Source organism: Cervus canadensis, chromosome 13 (genome assembly GCF_019320065.1).
Source record: "Cervus canadensis isolate Bull #8, Minnesota chromosome 13, ASM1932006v1, whole genome shotgun sequence".
Classification (NCBI taxonomy): Eukaryota; Metazoa; Chordata; class Mammalia; order Artiodactyla; family Cervidae; genus Cervus; species Cervus canadensis.
The window spans coordinates 74,460,822-74,481,880 of record NC_057398.1 but is presented as its reverse complement, the minus strand read 5'-3'; the positions used below and the strand labels follow the sequence as shown (position 1 = coordinate 74,481,880).

The window sequence follows — 21,059 nt, the reverse complement described above, 5'->3', positions numbered from 1 at the left end:
AGTGATCAGAAGAACTGCAGCACTTGGCTAGGGTGCTCTGATATATGTGTCTTTTTTTACTTCTACTTGCTGCTTTTTTTTTTAATATCCTAAAGAGAATTTTCTACTTTAGAAGATACTTTATAATTTTTTTTTCCCCGCTTACACTTAACAGCAGACTTCACATCACTTCACTGCCAAAATGACATCATTTTCCACCTCTGCCCAGTGTTCAGCATCTGACAGTGCTTGCAGGATCTCTCCAGAACAAACCAATCAGGTAAATTATTTTTAGGCATTCCTGTTTTTCTTCAAGTTTTTGAATAGATTGGGGCATGTCGCTGACTTCATTGACTAGGATTTTATGTAGAGCAGAAAAGATTACTTTTTAAATGTCATAAATAGCATCAGTGCTCATAAATTTGAATTGATCATTGGTTAAATAAATATTTAAAGGTTTCAGATTGCTCAAAATGGCACATTTTAAACACCACCCTGTTTTAGGATATGACTGGCTAGTGGAGAATTTGGGGCCAAGTTATATGTTTGTCTTCCTTCTCACTTCATTGTAGCTAGTTTGTTTTCTTTAAAAATCACTTTTAAATTGTAAATATAGCAAGTGTATTCTTATTAAAAAATTCAAACTTTTATCACATATTTATCTGTATAGATTCCTGTGACCATCTCCTCCCTTCTTCCCTCAAAGTTCTCTCCCCCTAAGATAATACTATTATCAATTTGGTGTGTCTTGTTCCAGATCTTTTCCTTTAACATGAAAATACGTAATTTTGTTTATGATTTTATATATATTGCACCATATAAAAGTATTATGTATAAGTTTATGATAAAGCTGGAATTTGGATTTGATAAGGGAAAATGTGGCTTATGTAATAAAGGGCTTTTTCTTAATTGGCCATCTCTAGATGGAAACAGGGGAAGACCTCAAACCTTAAACAAAAATAAATTCCAGAGAGATAGATTCAATGTAAAAAGTGAAATGATAAAAAATATTAGAAGGAAATTTAGGAGATGTTGTAAAACTTTAGAATAAGAGCAACTTTAAGACAAAACCAAAGAGGCTGTAAGAGGAAGAGAGAAACAAATTCGATCATATAAAGTGAAAAAAGTTAAATTGTTTGACTAAAGACATACTCCACAATCAGACTCAGGAGATGGCAAAGTCACTGTTCCTTATATGTATATACCACACCTTATTTATCCATTCATCTATCAGTGGTATTTAGGTTATTTCCATATTTTGGCTATTATGAATAATGCTGCTATGAACAGTGGCATACAGATGTTTACTTGAGTCCCTGCTTTCAGTTCTTTTGGATATACACCTAGAAGTGGAACTGCTGGGTCATACGGTAATTCTATGTTTAACTTTTTGAGTAACTGCCAAACTGTTTCACAGTTGCTGCACCATTTTACATTCCCATTAGCAGTGCATAAGAGTTCCAGTTTCTTTATATCCTCTCCAACACTTTTGTTATAGCCATCCTAGTGGGTATGAACATGCTGTCTTTTAAAAATGTGATTTTTCAGAAAATTAGCAAGTAATAGTCTGATCATCTGTAGTTACTAGATGCTAAATTAGTCTGCCAGGGTTTGTTAAAAAAAAAAGTTTAAGGTTTGATTTTCCCTTGGATTTCAGAGACCACTCTGATTGAAATGTAAGTAGCAAGTTTATTTTATGTTTATATCAGGTACGACCAAAACTGCCTCTTTTGAAGATTTTGCAAGCAGCAGGTGCACAAGGTGAAATGTTCACTGTTAAAGAGGTAAGCGGGGACTTCCCTAGTGGTCCAGTGGTTAAGATTTTGGCTTCCAGTGCAGAGGGTGTGGTCAGATACTCTTCTGAGGACTGAGTTATGTTAAATACTTACGCACTTAAGTAACTTAGTTTCTAATTTTTTTTTTAAACAAAAATTCTTTAAGTGGAAAAAACTCTATTGAAACATTAGTCTCTCTGAACTGCTTGGATTTAATAGAGTAAATATCTAACCCTTCTTAAACAGAGGGAAGGAACAAAATTATCAAGCTTTTTTTGACTTTTCATAAAAGCTTATCAGGGCTTTCCAGGTGGTACAGTGGTAAAGAATCTGCCTGCTAATGCAGGAGACACAAGAGATGTGGGTTCGATCCCTGGGTTGGGAAGATCCCCTGGAGGAGAAAATAACAACCCACTCCAGAATTCTTGTCTGGAAAATTCTATGGACAGAGGAGCCTGGCAGGCTACAGTTGATGGAGTTGCAAAGAGTTGGACACAACTGAGCACACACACAAAACAGCTAGCACCTATGAGCAGTGCTGTGTCCCTGAGTCATTCTCCCTCTTCAGGAAGCAAGTCTGGAGGCGTTTCAGGTTTTCTAGAATACTCGTATTTCCATTGTCATTGTAAGTTAAGTGTATCTTTTTGGACTTTATATTTAAAATTCTGATAAAACTTTTTTCCAAACTCTTATTAAAATGTGGATTTTTATATCAATAAAGTTGTTATAATGCATTATGCAGTCTCCTTCAGTAGCATGGCAGAGTTTGCCTGAGTTAAGACAGAATTACGCATATATTGTTTCAGGAAACTTTTATGGGGGAAAAGTTGGGCAGTCAGTTTACACAATAAGCTCTTTATTATGAATCTTGACACTATTTGGTACATAAAGAGGAGTTTTCTCATTTTTACTTTTAAATACTAGTTATCATATGTGCCTTGAGGCAGTATAGTATAATGAAAATGGTAGTATGTACACATTCAGAGTAGTGTTTTTAAAGATCTTATTTTGTATACTTAGAGTGGATTTATTTTTTTCTGGAAGTTGGATAGACATAAATGTAAAACTTCCTTTTCCTTACAGTAGACGTTCTTTCTCATCTTACTTTTCTCTAGATATTCGATTAGATATGAGAGCTCTGTTAATACTGGGATGCGTTGCCTGGGATGGAGGAGAGCCTGAGAGCATCGTTACTCCAGTAAAATAGAAACAGTGTAGGGAAAAGTTTTGTGCAAATATCTAATAATTCTTGGGAAGTCAGGGACTAAAGATAAAAATTGCTGCTTTGATCTGTTTTGTGGTCTGTGATAAAATTCTTACTGTCATCAAGTGAACTTAACTGTTAAGCAATTTTAAAAAAAAGGACTTTATGGGTGGCACAGTGGTAAAGAATCTGCCTGCCATTGCAGAAGGTGCAAGAGATGCTGGTTCGATCCCTGGGTCGGGAAGATCCCCTGGAGTAGGAAATGACAACCCAATCCAGTATTCTTGCCTGGACAATTCTATGGACAGAGGGACCTAGTAGGCTATAGTCCATGGGATCTCAAAGAGTCAGACACAACTGAGCACACGCTCACACACACACTACCCACACACAGTTTTTTAAAAAATCTACTACCTGGAGGAAACATTTGGAAAATTAGATAATTAAAAATTTTTGAATCACTGACTTCTGTGTCTTCCCTTCCATTTCGTTAAGTCTGTGAAAAGGTCAGACAGACTAAATTTTTCTTTGATAAACACTTAACTTGTTTTATGCACTTAAAGTGCTTCTGTCTTATTAACCATTGTACTTCAGTTTGCCAGAAAGATTTAACTGAACACACAGAGTTGGAAAACATTTTTATGATCCAGGCAGATTTAAAGTTTATTACTTCTAGTAATAGAACAGATCCCTTTATTTGGACTGGTGAGAACATTTTTAAGGGGATACCTGGTAAATTCACCACTTTTCCTCATTATCAGACTGGTATATTTCTGTTCTAAAAAGTAAGGGTCTCTTAGTGTCCAGAATAATAGTAAGTAGATGAACTTAGTAACTGGGGGCAGCTATCCTGTTGTAGGGTAGTCACATTCATAATAAGTTACCTCTCTCTCTAGCAAACAAACTTACTCCTCATTTAGTTTGTATTTTGGGCCGCAACTAGACAAATCTCTTTGTGGTATTTTATTCCCATGTAGGTTATGCATTATCTAGGCCAGTATATAATGGTGAAGCAGCTTTATGATCAGCAGGAGCAGCATATGGTATATTGTGGTGGAGATCTTTTGGGAGAACTACTGGGTCGTCAGAGCTTCTCTGTGAAAGATCCAAGGTAAGAACTGAGCGTTTGTTTATCTTTTGGGGTGCTTACACCTAACCACTTAATCCCCATGGTTATTAATATTTATTTAATCCTTTAGTCCACAAGTTATTTGTTGGGCCTGCATATATCAGGTGACTGTGAGGTACTGGAAACATAATAGTGAGCAACAGTGTCTGATTTTATGGAGTTTAATGAGTAGTGAGACAGTAAACACTGTTCCTCATCTTAATTGAATTGTCACATCAATACATAGTAAAATTATATATGGTAAGTGTTACATAAAAGAGGTACATGAGACTATTGGGGATGGGATTCAGGGTCTTGGGGTTGAAAGGTTCCTTGAGGAAGTGATATTTGAGTTGAGAGCTGGATGATTAAATACTCGGGGGAGCCTGTTGAAGGAGAGCTTCTGGCAGATTGAACATCGTATATAAAGGCTTGGGTAGGAGGGAGCTTGATGTGACTAGGTTAGATTTTATGAAGCATTGTTATAGAGAGGAAGAATGAGCTGACGAGAAATGTAGAATTGCTGGGCAGTTTAAGGTTAGTGATGGGCTTCATAAGAATCACACTAGAGCTATTCTGACCTGTTGCGTGGCATTTTCCAGCTGCATCGGGTACTTGGTTATTCACTTAGACAATCAGGAGCTAATTTGTAGTTGAGAAGTCAGTGTTCTCTTTCTCTCTCTATAGCTTTGTGATCAGTTTTTCTAAGACTCCCTTCCAATAAAATGTAAAACAACCTTTAGAAGGAAGGAGTAGTCTTAAAGGAAATCTCCCCACTTGGGTTACTGTTAGCTTATGAAATAAAATGTAAAATTTTTTTATGAGGGCAGAGTAATACAAGGGCTGGGGTACTAACATGCTGATACTTAATAATTTAAAAAAATGTATTCTGGGGGAAAAATTCTGCCTCTTTATATGTTATAGAGAATGTTGGAACATAGCGTATGAAAAATATATTTAACATATTAATGGAAAACCATGTGATTATTAATTTTTTATTTTATCTCTTTTACAGCCCTCTCTATGATATGCTAAGAAAGAATCTTGTCACACTAGCTACTGCTACTACAGGTACGTCACATCATATTTCTTCAGTCCTTATCACAGTTTTAACTTTAAGAGGGCAAATCATGGGTAAACAGGGAGGATTTAGATGGAAATTGAATGCTGTTTTTCCATGACTTGGGGGGGATGGCTGTCACACAAAATGTTGCTACTACTTATTTGACTTCATTGTAAACATTTTCAAATATACTAAAAGTAGAGATTAGCATAAGTAAAGCCCACCTCTTAGACTTAGTAATTGTTAATGTTCTGCCGTATTTGCTTCATCTACATGGGCTTTAAAAGAATTAATAGTAATAAACAAAATAGTAACTCCATAACATTACCCAGCAGCCAGTTCATGTATGTTAACTCCAGTTATTTCAGAAATATCTTTTACATTTGGCTTATTCAAATCAGTATCCAAACAAAGTCCACACTTTGCTTTTGGTTGATATGTCTTGCTAAGTATTTTTAATCTATAAAACTTAACCCTCTTTTCATTATATTATTTATTTGTTGAAGAAATGGATCATTTCATTTGTCTTATAAATTTCCCACATTCTAATTTTTAGATTGTGTCCTTGTGATATTGTTTAACATGTTTCTCTGTCTCTTCTATTTCTGGTGAACAAATAGTGTTTGGATAGATTCAAGGTTAAATTTTTTGCCAAGATTTCATAGGTAGTGCTTCATACATCTATTGCATCACATCAGAGCCATGTAAGGTCTATGTATCCCTTTTCCAGTGGTGTTAATATTTTGTGGGCTTTATGTAGTGTTACCCTGACCCATCTGTTATAAAGGCCCCCCTCCCTTGCCCCCGAAGAACCTTTTTTCCTAAAGGTTTTAGTTTTCTGTTATTTGAATGTCAATTCGCCTGACCTTTTGCTTGATTCCACATATTTTAAATACTTCCCTTTGAGTTTAATTTATTAGTATTGTGCAGGAAACTGGCTGTTTTGGGGTCTGAAGTATGGTGTGTTAGAGATAAGTGAATAAACTGTACACAGCTCAAATATAACCCTCTCACTCATTTCCAAATAATGAAACTTTTTTCTTTCTCCATTCCTACGTGAAGCACTTTTGTGAGTTTCAGATTCGATTTTAGGTGACACTGTTCTTTGAAGAAAACCCAAGTTGGTAATAATCCCTTTAGATTGGCTATTTTTCAATAGTTTACTGAAACAAACAGGTTGAAAAAAAATCCATTCCTAATTAAGATTTACTCTTTACAGTGAGAGCGAAGACTCTGCTCTCATACTGAAATGTAAGTTTGAACTTACATTGAATTTTGAAGCCTGTTGGTTTCACTGAGCCACTCACCCATCTATAAAGCTGTTTTAGAGGGAAGGCCTTGCAAATGATACAACACTTTTTTGAAATTCAGGCACTTGTGAAATAGTATGGTTTTCCTGGGATAGTCACTATTGTCTTGAAATACACAAGTGATTTTATGTTTACTGATCTGTTCTTTCAGTAAAATTTGCTTTCTGATTGATCTGTTCTCTAAATATCTAGAGTGAGCATAATTCTTACTTTTCTCTCATTTTCTTTCTTGTACTTCCTCATCAGAATTTAACATGCTGTATATTAAATGAACTCTCCTGTAACAGACATTTCAATTTATCCTCACAACCCTATGAGGAAGGTCTGGAGATGAAGATACTGAGGGTTTTTGAGTTTTGTTTTTGTTTTTTAAATAAAATGAGTAATTTGCCCAAGATGAGATGCCACTGATACGAGAGCAGATATTTGTGACTCCTGCCCTTGCTCTTTCCTTTATGCCACACATCGATGTCTCTTTAATCCCTGCTTTTAAAAAATTTGCCCCAATTAATTTTTTAACACATTTTTAAAAATCTGAACATTAAATCTCTAAAACATTCTTTGTTCTTTAATTTATCACTTTTAAATAATTTCACTTACAAAAATGTTACAAAGATATTAAAAAGAGTTCCCAGATTCCCCAGTGGTACTAACTTATATAACTGCAGTACAGTGATCAAAACCAGGGAATTGCCCCAAAGTAATTTTGACTGGTTGTCTGTTCTGAACTTGAGCTTGCATTAGTGCTTGTGGTTGGCCATCTCTGTTGCTCTTCATAAGTTGGATTGCGTGTTTTTTATTTGAAAGAACAAATGAGAAAACTGCTTTCCCTATCAATTACTTTATACCTTTGCAAATAAAGTAAACCTTTTATTTTGATGGTTGAAGAAATGAAGGTGGTTCTTTATAAATCATTTCTCCAAATTTCCACATGTATTTGAATAAAATGAAATTTATATGACAAATTTTGTATTGAAATTTCCTTGTACATTGTAGTTTTCACTGATAATTTCTTTTTGCTTCTAATTGTTTTAACCTAAGTAAGGTAGTATTTAGAATTAGAAATGACAGTAATCAAATTACTTTATTAAATGGTGCACTGCATTGTATGTTAATTGATCTTTAAAAACTGCTGTGCTCAGAAAATGCTGGCTCTTAAAACTTCTAGTATCTTCATTTTATCTATAAAAATGCTTCTAGAAATAATGTTCTTTATAATTACAATTTTGAAAATATTTGCTCTGTGCCAAACAACTGATCTGTCAGACCAGTTGTAGGATCTGTATCCTTTCTCTGGAAGTCTTTATTGGATGAGGAATGACATTTTCTATTAAGTGTCTTATTTCTGGACGTAATAGTAGCTGATGAACCCAATCCATGATAGACTTATTTGAGTGCATATAGTTACGTATAGCCTTAGGTAATGAGTGGTCCAAGGTTATTAAGTTTTCTGCATCTTTTCTTTTCCTGTAGCTAAATTTTCATCTTCTCTTCTGCTTGAAAAATTTGCAAGGCCTTGAAATACATTTTTCTCTGATTATCTAAGAAGTTCTGTCAGGTTATTCTTTCCTTCACTCCTTTTTGTTGGCCTTGAGAGGAACTTTATCTTCTTCCTCTTCCTTAGGAAATGTTTACAGGAACTGGGAAAAATAAGTCTTATTCATTAAAAAAAAGTATATACCTGGTGATGATAGTTTAAACTGTGAAATATCATTTACACTTAGAATGTAACTTTACATGAGGGAACTATTGTGTCATAAAGTAAACCTAGATTTTTTAGATTTCATAATCCTATATAGCTTTAACACTTGAAAATAAAAATTAAAAAGTCAAAAATTTTTTTATTGTTTAAAAAAGGCAAATTTGGAACCACGCCTATAGGAATTGATAAAATACTCTCCATTATTCCATGCTTGGAATCACTGTCATATTAAATTTGAAAGCATCATATAGAAGAACATTTTTTATTCATTTTTCATTTTTCTTCAGATTATATTTTGGTAATATATTTTGAATAGAGCCTCTTTTGGTCTATGCCATTTTTATTAGTTTTAATTTTTTTACTTTCCTTTTGGATGAGAGCCTTGGCCAGTCAAAATTAGGGATCGAGCCTGGCTTCAGGGTTGTTTGCTGAGGTCCTTTTGGTGTGGAAAGAACGGCTATTACCAGGGAAGGTTTTCCTTTTGTTTTACTTGCTATCCAGATGCTGCTCAGACTCTCGCTATCGCACAGGAGCACAGTATGGATATTCCAAGTCAAGACCGACCGAAGGTAAAATCACCACACGGTGACTTCTTTTGTTGTACAGAGTGGCCCCTTCTCTGTACCTATGATCTTGGACTCCCAAGGCCTTTCCTGAACGTGGTAAGAACTTAATAAGAAAGGTTCTTGGGAGTTCAAAGACTAGGGACAGAGTGAACCTTCTCTGTTCTGCCCATAACAGAGTTCCAGTCTCTGAATCTTTCTTTGGGATGTAGCACTTCCGATCTTTAGTTCTTCCAGTTGCATTTTCTTGGGGCTTGTGTGTGATGGTGTATGTATATAGGTGTTGGAGGAAATTGCTTTATTAGATTTTAACAGACTTGTTGCAAATAAGTTCATGTCAGGCCATTTCTTAAAGCTTCCCTAAACTTGCAAAAACTTTATGATCATCTTGGTATATGTTTTCTGCATTATGCCTAATTTTGTGTAGGCTAGAGGCTTTATATTGATAGCCCGTTTTTAACAGTAGATTTTGACCTTTTGTGCAGATTTTTTTCCCACAGTGGGTTGAGGAGAGGTTGCCTGTATTTGATGACTGTTATGAACTCCAGAGTTTCCTTTTCTGGTGCGTAACCCATTGTGTCGCACACTAACTGGTGAGCTGGAATGGAACTGCTACATCCCCTGGTCACAGTCGTTTCTGCTGCACTGATGGATGCGTTTCCCTTCCTTTCAGCAAAGTGTAGAGGAAAGCCCCAGTTCCAGGAAAAGAACTGAAGAAGGCAATATTCCCTCACTGCCTACCTCACAGTATAAATGCAGAAGTTCTAGAGCAGGTAAGTTTTGGTTTAGAACTATGGAGACTTTTCTTTCTCTTTCTTCTTTTTTTGGTGTTGACTTTTAGAAATGGCATCTATCTGTATTAAGCGCTAGCAGTAATTAAGACCGTTATATCGAGAACTCAAAAAAATAATAATGCTGTTTCTTATGTGATGTAGCAGAGGTGTATGTCATACTTATTTTCACTCTTTTCTGAAAATCTTTTCTTTATCCTACTTACCACTGTTAACTTTGAAGAAGATGGTAGTTCTCTTTTAGCAATACATGGTGACTAGGATGGAGCAAGACCATCTTTAGCTAGCATGCTAATAGAAGATAGCCATGCATTTATCAATTTGCCACCTGGTAACTCGGCTGCCTTGGCATTTTAAATCTTGGCTCCCCTGTATATATTTGATCTGGTTAGAATTTTTATTTGTCTGCTTGAGGCAGAGGCTAATTTTCATACATTTTTGAAGTTTGGAAAGATGGTAAAATGGACCTAATGTCTCAGAGCCAAGAATGAGACATAAGAGACCTAGTAGTTCCTTTACCCTTGGATGGTCGTCATTAGATCTTTCCCATTCATATTAGATAGAGTACAGTCAGGTTAAGTGAGTTGATCAACATTTTGGAAGTTTTCCCCAAACCCTGCTTTATAAAGTGTCTCCTAAACTTTTTCCTGCAAAGATAATGTAAAGTCATAAATTTCTCAAAGATATTTTATGGCATGATGGTTTCTTGTGTAGGTACCTGACTCACATTTGCAGAAGTGGCAGGTTAGACCTCTGGCAACATCCCAGAAAATCATGATGCTGCAGTTGTTGTAAATGATAAAATTTAATCTGTTTATTATACTGGGTGGTTTTCTTCAAATTGCTTTGAATATAAGCTGAATTTTGGGCTATCTAGTTAGCTGGGAGCTTATTTCAGTCTGTATGGTACTAAGTGTGTAATTTTGTTTCTTTAAATACAAGCCTTTGCTTATTTTCTACTCAAAGGCTATTTAATATATAACAACAGTCGAGATGAGAAACTGTAGTTCATGATGTAAATTTTGAGAATTAATAGCTTAGTATTCTCAGGGATGTGTATAGGTAGAAAGTACAGAATTTTTACATGTGGAAAGAATGGCCTTTTTTTCATTCCCTTCAGAAGAAGTTATAGAGCTTGAATAGTTGAAGATAACTTTAATGTGATACCATCTCAGAATTAGGTTTCTCACAATTTCAGCAGTGAGTAAATAAAAGGTAGTTGAAGTTTCCCTGAGCACAGGTATACCTTTTAATAGTCAGGAACAACATAATCTGTAAGTAGATAAGGTAACTGTTCTGGCAGGGATCCATTTATTGCAGACGGTTTTTCAACCGTATGTACCTTAGCACAGTTAAACACCTTTAGTTGCCATTGGCATGCCTAGTCTATTAGGAAGAGGTAGAAAAGAGTAAGAAAGTACAACAAAAAAGATTGGACAGTGGGAAAGAATGAAAAGAATTTCATGTGGTAGCAACAAACTTACATTAGTAACTCCCTTGAGTATCATTTAGATGTACAACACAAGATCTTTTATTTAGAACATGTGGATCCTTAATATGTCCTGGATTTGTAATATTTCTAGCTTTTAAATGTCTTAACTCCAAAAAAGCCTGTTGATCCAGAAAGGACATATATGTGTATTTATTTGGACAGCCTAGAGTTCAGTGTTTCATAATGGTTGTTACCTATTGAAACATATGAATTATTGAGAAACGTCTGAAAATATGTGATACCAGTGAGACTGCCTTGACAACCTTGTGATGGCTCAATGTGGTCTGTACCACCTAGTTTCTATCTCAAGGGTTGGGCCACTATACTATCACCATTTGCAGTCACGAATCAAGTCATTGTCTGGTATCATGTACTAGAGCAAGTCATTCCTTAGTTATTATAGTGGTTCAGTTCAGCTCAGTTCAGTCGCTCAGTCGTGTCCGACTCTTTGCGACCCCATGAATTGCAGCACACCAGGCCTCCCTGTCCCTCACCAACTCCCGGAGTTTATTCAAACTCATGTCCATCGAGTCGGTGATGCCATCCAGCTATCTCATCCTCTGTCGTCCCCTTCTCCTCCTGCCCCCGATCCCTCCCAGCATCAGGGTCTTTTCCAATGAGTCAACTCTTTGCATGAGGTGGCCAAAGTATTGGGAGTTTCAGCTTCAGCATCAGTCCTTCCAATGAACACCCAGGACTGATCTCCTTTAGGATGGACTGGTTGGATCTCCTTGCAGTCCAAGGGACTCTCAAGAGTCTTCTCCAATACTGCAGTTCAAAAGCATAAATTCTTCCTGGTAGGCATGTTTAAAATGCCACCAAGTGACCATTTAGAAATCCTTTTAGAACAGTGTTATTGTTTGGACGCTTTCGGAGTTTATGTTTCTTGATGAATGACCTCTAGTGTCATTACTTGATAATGAAATCTAAAAGCAGAGGAAGAAGATCTGGGCTCTGCAACTGATACAGGTATTTGATTTCTGACTCTTTCTTACTGGGAAGAGGATTTTCTTTTCACTTGCTTTATACAAGAAATTTTAAGTATTATGAAGAGAGTCTTGATTCTTAAGTGTTATATACATAGTTATCATCTTTCCCATTTGACTTTTGTAGATGAAGACTTGGTAGCAAATTTAACTCAAGAAGAGACGTCAAGACTGGATCTCGGGTTTGAGGAGTGGGATGTAGCTGGCTTGCCTTGGTGGTTTTTGGGAAACTTGAGAAATAACTATACACCTAGAAGTAATGGCTCAACTGATTTACAGACAAATCAGGTAAATTTCACATTTGAAGAGAAACTTTTTTTTCTTTTGATGGAGTGACATTCTTGATTACTCTTGAAACATACATTACCTTGTTTAAGAATTCCCATTCAGTGCTATGACTTTTCAGTACCATCTATATGCCTGTAATGCCCAAATCTGTATCTGCAGCCCTGACATCTCTCCTCAGTACCCAGCTTCCATAGCTAACTGCCTACTCAACACTGGATGATCTGACATTCTCCATGTTCAAAACAGAACTCCTGGGACTTCCCTGGTGGTCCATGGCGCTAAGATTCTGTGCCCTCAAGGCAGGGGGGCCAGGTTTGATCCCTGGTCAGAAAATCAGATCCCATACACTAGAACTAACAGTTTGCATGCTGAAAGTAATGATCCTGTGTGCTGTAATTAAGACCTGGCACAGCCAAATAAGTATTTTTTTAAACCCCGAAAGAGAGCTTTTGATATTTTCCTTAAACATTTTTTATTTAATTGTCTATTTGGCTGCGCTGAGTCTTAGCTGCAGCATGTGGAAGCTTTAGTTGTAGCATGCAAACTCTAGTTGCCGCATGTGGGGTCTAGTTCCCTAACCAACGATCGAACCTGGGAGCGCTGAGTCCCAGCCTCTGGACCACCAGGAAAGTCCCTCAGTTTGTTTTTTTTTAAACTAATATTCCTATTCAGTGTTTCCTTTTACTTACATCTACCTTCTACTCAGTTATTCTAGCCACGTATCCAGAGATTTCTTTTTTTTTTTTTTTATTCATAGTATCCAGAGATTTCATTGATTTCTTTCTCTGTCATATACCCTATTCAGGTTGTCAACTCTTTTTCTAAAGCATACCTGAAATCTAACCACTTTTTATTACTTCCACAGTCTAATTCATCACCATTCTGCTCTTTTATATTCTCCATTGCGCTTCTTACTCTGTATTGTTGTATTTTGTTTATGTATCTATTTTCTGTTTGACCCCATTGACGTATAAATCCAGGGCTTTTAATTGACCACTCTTTTCTGTTGCTTTTATTGACCATTGTATTCTGTTGCTTAGTAACTAGTACCTGCTTCGTATCTGACACATAATAGACACTATTTGTTCAGTAAATGAGTGGACATATAGAAATAAAATAATAAGTTGTCTCAGGAATATTGTAGAAAAGCATCATAAAGTATACATAGATGAATGTGGAAATAGTTATATTTAAAGTTGTTTAAGAATTAAGAAAGAAGTGTTATATACCAGCTTTACTTCAATAAAACAAAAGAATTCAGAAAGAGGATAGAGGTTTATATTATCATCAGTATCTCTCATATTTCTTTTTTTTTTTTTTCTCTCATATTTCTTTAATAAACATCATTGACTTACAGGGAATAACATGTCACAATTAACAAAGTTTTCTAGGTCCTCAGATTTGCCACCTGTAAAAAGGAATGTAGGAGATGGATTTTATTTAGTTGAGCAACTAAGAGTTTTTAGCTTTTAAGCACTTCATTGCTGTTTCTCTGATGTTACTATTAAAATAGAAAATTCCTTGCCAAGTACTCTCATATCCACCCATTAGTCTATACGTAGTCGCTGCCAAGTAGATATTTGTTGAATGAATAGATATCTGTAGAAGAAAGGCTAGGCATTCTTTTGAGATGTATGAGGACATTGAGTTTTGGGTTCATCTACTTTGATTCAACTGGCAACCCACTCCAGTATTCTTGCCTGGAAAATCCCATGGATGGAGGAGCCTGATAGGCTGCAGTCCATGGGGTCGCAAAGAGTCGGACATGACTGAGCGACTTCACTTCATGTCACTTCACAAAAACTCATGTTTATTTTTTTCTCTTAGGATATAGGTACTGCCATTGTTTCAGACACCACAGATGACTTGTGGTTTTTGAATGAATCAGTGTCAGAGCAATTCGGTGTTGGGATAAAAGTTGAAGCTGCTGATCCTGAACAAACAAGTGAAGAAGTAGGGAAAGTGAGAGACAAAAAGGTATGTTGTGGAAAAATTTCACATTGATTGTATTTATGTACATACAGTATAACTTGTTCAGATCGGTTAACCTGACAGTGTGCTACTTTGTACAACAAATGACTCATATAATCTCCCCTTTTCATTTTTTAATACTTTATCCAGTTTTAAGATTTATATTAAGTTAACCATGACTGTCTTAAAAATAGGATAGGACTTTGTGGATCACAGAAGTGAGGTTTTAATTTTTAGAATTTTAAAGTTTAGAAGACACTCCCCACATTTTCTCATGTAATCCTATTTTATTCTTATGAATGCCTTCCTAGATTTTCAAGATAAAACATTTCTATATTTAATAATTTATACCCTAATACTGTTTGGAGAAGGCAATGGCACCCCACTCCGTACTCTTGCCTAGAAAACCCCATGGACGGAGAAGCCTGTCCATGGGGTTGCACAGAGTAGGACGCGACTGAAGTGACTTAGCAGCAGCAATACTGTCTATTTAAATACGTAAATTTGGGAATGCTCTCCCTTCTGAATGCTGAAGAGATAGTTGGTAACCCTTCTTGGTGCTTTTTGATCATTTATTCTACTGAAATGTCAGCTAGGAATGTGCAGAATCATGTTTTCGGTCTCACATATAAGCTGTCTCATTTTTAAGTGCTAGTGATGGGGAAGGAATGTGAGTTTTAAACTGAAGCTCTGTACTTTCTGCTCTCAGGTAACAGCCTCATCTAAAATACGGAAACCTGGCTAATGAGATGTTTTTGCTTTCTCAGGTGGTTGACATGGGAAAAAATGATGACCTGGAGGACCCTGAATCCATAAGTGATGATACCGACACAGAAGTTACCTCTGAGGTGTGAATGGCTAATGGGCTGTTAGACACTACTCACGTCTTCAGATGCTAATGTCCCCGCAGTGCACTAGTGTTGAAGAGTGCCCTTTCTCCCCATTTCTGTCTACTTTTCCTAGGTGTTAAGAGATGTTGGTTTCTTTATATCTTGTTAGATTTTTATTGGACTTTGAGAAGAGAAGGGGATGAGTTGATCTGATGCTTTCCCTGCCTTGGAAAGGGATGACTTAAATGCCTCTTTGTGTGCCTTTCTTCCTGCTTTCAAAACTCTTTGGAAATTATGCAGTGGCTACATAGATTTAAAGTAGTCCTACACTGCTTTTCCCGCTAAACACCTCTCTGTAGTCCCAAAGATAGACCTATAAGCTATCTGAAATTTTTTGTTAAGTATTATACTTTTGATGTTTTCTTAACTAGAAACAAATGGAAAATGGCTTAATGTCCATGGAGGTTTATATTAATGAAGGGTTGATAAATGAATTTTGAGTATTAAGCTGTTAGGTAATAGGTACGGATTTGTCATCAGTTGGCAACTGAGGTTTAGACTCAAGTGAATGTCTTGCTTGTCTCTTTTCATGCTAGCTCCCCATTTGCTCTTTAGTACTTTTTTTTGGCTAACTGATTGTGGGAAGAAAGATGGTGGAGTAAGTTTAAGGAGGGGGTTTTAACAGTCTGCTGCTTGGGGATATAAAAATCTTTGGTTGTCTCTACTGTTTATCCTGTCCCCCAACTCCCACCCCACCACTGCTGACCATTACGGTAATTCATTGCAAATTATTTGTCTGTGCATGGTTAAGTAATAGGGTGGGATATATTGGTCCATTAAGTGTTCTTGACCATAATATGAATAGCAGAGATAAGTGTTTCCATCCTAATCAGATTTTTGAGGCACTTTGGGCCCAGAAAACCTGTTAAGCAAGTGGATTATATTTCATCAATTCAGAGCTGCCATAGAATTTAATAAATCCTATTATTTTATGTACTACTAAAAAAGAAAAGTGATGCCAATTAGACTATGACACACCATCAATTATGAATTCCAAACCTTTATGAAGTTCCTTGCATATTTGTATTGCATTTCAGATGAGATCTGAGGATCTTAAAACTGGCAAGACTGTTCTGAGGCTCTCTGGAGAAACATCCCAGTTTAACAAATGGTCATATCCCTGCCTCTCAGTATAGGCAGTTGAGTTGTGACTTCCTTTTTTTTTTTTTTTTTTTGAGTTGTGACTTCTAAATTTGAAGTGCTTGACCTTTGTTCTGAAAGTACAGATCAGCATGTATCAAATCATCGATCCTGTCAAAACCAGGCAATTACCCACATTTAAATACACTTCTTCCAGGTAGCTACCTTTGAATTAAGCAAGGCATTTAAAATTCATTGTGCTCTGTTATCTCCTAATTTGAATATGGAGAAGTAGGAAAAAAAATTACCTGGCATTCAAGGACAGGAGCATTCATTTTTCAGAGTGCGATTTAGGCATACAATTGCCTACCTATTCCTGAGAGCAGTGAGAGAAGGAGTAAATGTACTAGTTGTCAAATAATCATTTTAATTTTAGCTTCTGTTTTGACAAATTTTATAGCATTTTTTAATTAGTAGGAAAGAATGACATATTGAGTATTACCTTTGCTTCATTCTTTAACCTCTTGCTCAATAAAAGAGTAAGTTGTACAAAGAACTGCCTTTTTGTAAAAAGAAGGCAGTGGGTAAAAGCAAACAAGGCAAATTGCACGCAGACTAAATAGAAAGCTAAAATAGTTTAACTTTCTTAAAGATAACTACATTACATTTGGCTTGAAATGGCAATTATGTCGCTATCATTGTAAAACTTCTCAAGATGTTCTTACAGATAGCTGTAGGCTTTGCTCAAGTTCTAGGCTAGAACTTGAGTGTCTGGTGTGAAATGCCTGGATTATTACTATCTTAGTGTGAGATGATGAAAATTTGGCCTACTCTCCCTTTTCCTCAGTATCATGTTTTTCACTGAGTGAGTATTAACTGGCTGCATCTGTCTTTGTAGGATGAGTGGCAGTGTACTGAGTGCAAGAAATTTAACTCTCCAAGCAAGAGGTACTGTTTTCGTTGCTGGGCCTTGAGGAAGGATTGGTACTCAGATTGTTCCAAGTTAACCCATTCTCTCTCCACATCTGCTATCACTGCCATACCTGAAAAGCAAGAAAGTGAAGGAATTGATGTCCCTGACTGCAGAAGAACTGTATCAGCTCCAGTTGTTAGACCTAAAGATATATACATAAAGGAAGAAAACTCTGAACATTTTGATCCTTGCAACTCGGTGGAATTCTTGGATTTGGCTCATAGTTCTGAAAGCCAAGAGACCATATCAAGCATGGTAGAACAATCAGATAACCTTTTTGAACAGAGAAAAGATACAGAAAACATGGAGGATTGCCAGAATCTTTTGAAGCCATGTAGTCTGTGTGAGAAAAGACCACGAGATGGAAACATCATTCACGGGAGGACAGGCCATCTTGTCACTTGTTTTCATTGTGCTAGAAGACTAAAGAAGGCTGGGGCTTCTTGTCCTATTTGCAAGAAAGAGATTCAGTTGGTTATTAAGGTTTTTGTAGCATAGCTGAATCGGTGAATTACAGACACATATTAACAGCTGGTCATGTATCCAAATATCAGTATTGAGCATCTCTACGCAGGGTGACTCATTTCATACTTTCATTTATTCTTGTAAACTTTTATGTTCTAAGCCATTTTTACCTCTAAACTTATAGAATTTGAGAATAAGTTCTTTAGAACTACATTATCAGTATGGAGACTGTTAACATTAAAAGAGAAGTTAATCATTCTGTCTTCAGAGATGAGGCTCTGGGGGGCGCAGTACAAATAGAAGAAACACATTTGTTCTTTCATTTACCCAATTACCTGAAGAGGAATCGTTTCTTTATTTAATTTCTTACTGTTCTTTTCTGGTAGGGAATGTTCTTGGGCATCAAAATCCAAGGTGGCTGTTAGAAAGATATTAAAGCTATCAATGAAAAAACAAGTAATTAATGTATAAAGTAGACTATGTTGTGTGATTCAGAGAAACGATTATTTTTGTAAAGTGCCTAGAACAGTGATATCCAACATTTTTGCTAACATACCTCAAAAAACAATTTTGAAAAAGTACATACAACTTTTTGCACATTTTGAAAATTGAGGTGTAGTTAGCCAACAGTAGAGTCAGTAAAGTGTTCCCTTGTGCTGAATTGTAGACATCTCAGTAGCCACCTGAAGCAAGTAGTAGTGCATTTCTATCTCCTTTTCCAGGCAGTTCGTCCATCATTTCATGACTCTTACCCTCAATTAGTTTTCCTTTTGCACATGTTAAATTTGACTTTTAAATTTTTAAAATAAATTTAACTAATTAAAGAGGATGTATCATCCAATATATTGTAGATGTGCTTTAAAGATATTTTTGCCAAAACCTTGGAGCTATAGATCTGGCTGGTTGAATTTATAGAAAAAGTCCTGTCATATAAACTGGCAAAGCCTATTCTCATTATAAAACTAATCAGCCAAATCAAACTTCATTTTCAGTCGAAATGTTTGACTATATATTAATTTATTTTTTGGCCACACTGTACAGCATATGGGATCCCCAAGCAGGAATCAAACCCGTGCCCCCTGCATCAGGAGCATGGAGTCTTACCATTGAACCACCAGGGAAGGCCCTGTTTGACTTCATTTTTAATCCAGTTACATAGCCTTCTCAGTCACAGTTCTAAGATAAGGCACAGAGGTTTTGACCAAAGCTCTCTGTGCTCTACTCTGCCCTCTTGGTCTCCCGGGAGCTCCTCGGGGTTTTTGTCTTTTTATTTGATGCCTCTAGAGGCTTTTTTAATGTTCTGAGGCAGTGCCCCATATGATTCTAGGTGGGTGAAGGCAGCCTTTTGGGTGAGAAGTAGCCCGCCTTCTGAGAATAGGGAGTATGGCAGTTGTGAAAAGGGAAGTATTTAAAGATAACCCTGAAGAGGTTTTATCTGTGCATGTAAATATTAGGATAATACATATGGAAATTGAAGATCTTTAAGTTGCTTTCCTTATAGATATTCCTGTCTACTTTTCCTATGGAAAAAATTTTGGTGTATGCTCAGCAGTATGAATATTTTGAAGACTAAGGCTCTAAAATTACTAAATTTAAGGCTCTTAAGAATCACTTGGGTTGCTTGTTATAAGCCCAACTTTACTCCCTGCCCCAAACACACACATATGCATGCATTCACAGGAGCTGGTGTACACACAGGTACAGAGAGTAGAGCAGAATCCCTTTATTTAGCATCGTGTTTAGAGAAGTTCTGCTAAACTCGTAGAAATTAACTAGCATGCCCTCATATACTGAACCTCTTATTTTGCACATGAGGCTGAAACGATAAACGACTGCTGAAAGTCACAGCTAGTGATAGAACTCTTACTGGGGTCCAAGTCTCCTACAGTAAATCTTTAAACCATGCTTTCTTCCTTCTCATTATTTGTTAACTGTTTAAACTGTGGTATTTGTTGAATTTGCAATAACTAGTAGCCTTAAAATACTGAAGAATGTGAGCTGCAGCCGAAATAGGACTTCACAGAGAATAGAGACTTTTAACCGTTTCTCCTCAAAGAGAAAAGGCAGTACATGTCCACTTCTCTTACATAATCTGATAAATTACTTCTCCCACTGGAAAGACTGGTAGAGGCAGCAGAGGAACCTGAACTCTCTCTCCAGGGTTTTTCATCCTTGAGGGATGAAACTTAGGTCTCTGGCTGTCTCCAGGCATTAGGGACAAGGGTCTTTTTCCCCTCAGTAAATAGAATCAGTCCTTCAAGTTCAGTGTTTTGTTAGACTATGGTAAGTGCTCTAAAAATTTAGGAAGTTAGTAACTTTATGCCCCATTTCCTCCCCCCACACTGCTCTCTTCATGATAGTTTGATAGCTATTGATTTTAATTTTGCCAGTTAATTGCTTTTGCAAGTAAAATGAGGAATAGGGAGAGCTGGGATCTGCACTTGCACCCTCTAGTCCCTCTTACATAAAGTTGAGTTTTTGAAGAAAGCTTAATAAGAAAAAGTCTAAAATTTTAATTTTTGTATATAGATATTTGTTGCTAATTTGCTAGCACAGAATCCTCTTACACTACTCTACTTACTTTTTTTCCCCCTTGGATCACCTGGGTTTTTACTGTCCCCATTAGCAGTAAATACTTCGCTTAGGAGATTTTAAACTGCACATTTGAGCTAAAAATATTTCAATAAATGTACACTTAGGTGTACTGAACCCTTATCAAGAGTCTTGAATGACTGAAATGTTATAAAGAGCTGTATCTGCAGAAGGAGGTAGTATTTCTTTTGTAGCTTATCTGAAATCCAAGGTGCTGCTTCTGCAGTTTGTTTTCCATCATCCAGGATCTTTGTTTTATTTATTTTTTTAACTTTTTACTTTGTATCGGAGTGTAGCCAGGTAACAATGTTATGATAGTTTCAAGTGCACAGCAAAGTGACTCAACCATACATATACATATATCTGTAAGAACTGGCCTGTGATGCGGGAGACCCAGGTTTGGTCCCTGGGAAGATCCCCTGGAGAAGTAAATGGCAACCCACACCAGTATGCTTGCTTGGAGAATCCCATGGACAGAGGAGCCTGGCGGGCTATAGTCCCTGGGGTCTCAAAAGAGTCAGACACAACTGAACAATTGACACTTTCACTTCATTCTACCCCAAACTTCCCTCGCATCCAGGCTGCCGTATAACCTTGAACAGAGCTCCTTGTACAATACAGTGGATCCTTTTTGGTTATCCATTTTAAATATAGCAGTGTGTACATGTTGATCTCAAACTCTCTAATTATCCCTTCCCCCTACGTTTCTCCGCTGGTAACTTAAGTTCTCTAAGTCTGTGATTTTGCTTCTGATTTGTAATTAAGTTTACTTGTATAATTTCTTTTTTGACTCTGCATGTAAGGAATATTGTGTGATATTTCTGTTT

General features: G+C 36.5%; 1 protein-coding gene across 3 annotated transcripts in view; it reads left to right on the top strand.

The window, feature by feature from the left end:
• MDM4 (MDM4 regulator of p53) overlaps nt 1–20,430 on the top strand; it is a 39,677-nt gene extending 19,247 nt beyond the window's left edge. The window contains exons 2-11 of one of the 3 annotated variants that reach the window (XM_043485485.1): nt 158–259; nt 1,689–1,763; nt 3,936–4,069; nt 5,082–5,137; nt 8,643–8,710; nt 9,378–9,477; nt 12,101–12,261; nt 14,089–14,238; nt 15,000–15,080; nt 17,101–20,430. In XM_043485485.1, coding sequence (XP_043341420.1) covers nt 182–259; nt 1,689–1,763; nt 3,936–4,069; nt 5,082–5,137; nt 8,643–8,710; nt 9,378–9,477; nt 12,101–12,261; nt 14,089–14,238; nt 15,000–15,080; nt 17,101–17,673 — 1,476 coding nt within the window. In that variant the 5' untranslated portion in view covers nt 158–181 and the 3' untranslated portion in view covers nt 17,674–20,430. Of the gene's footprint in view, nt 1–154; nt 260–1,688; nt 1,764–3,935; nt 4,070–5,081; nt 5,138–8,642; nt 8,711–9,377; nt 9,478–12,100; nt 12,262–14,088; nt 14,239–14,999; nt 15,081–17,100 lie in introns of those variants that run through there. The other 2 variants (XM_043485484.1, XR_006272589.1) reach the window with 2 other exon arrangements.
• The last annotated feature ends 629 nt before the right edge of the window (nt 20,431–21,059 follow it).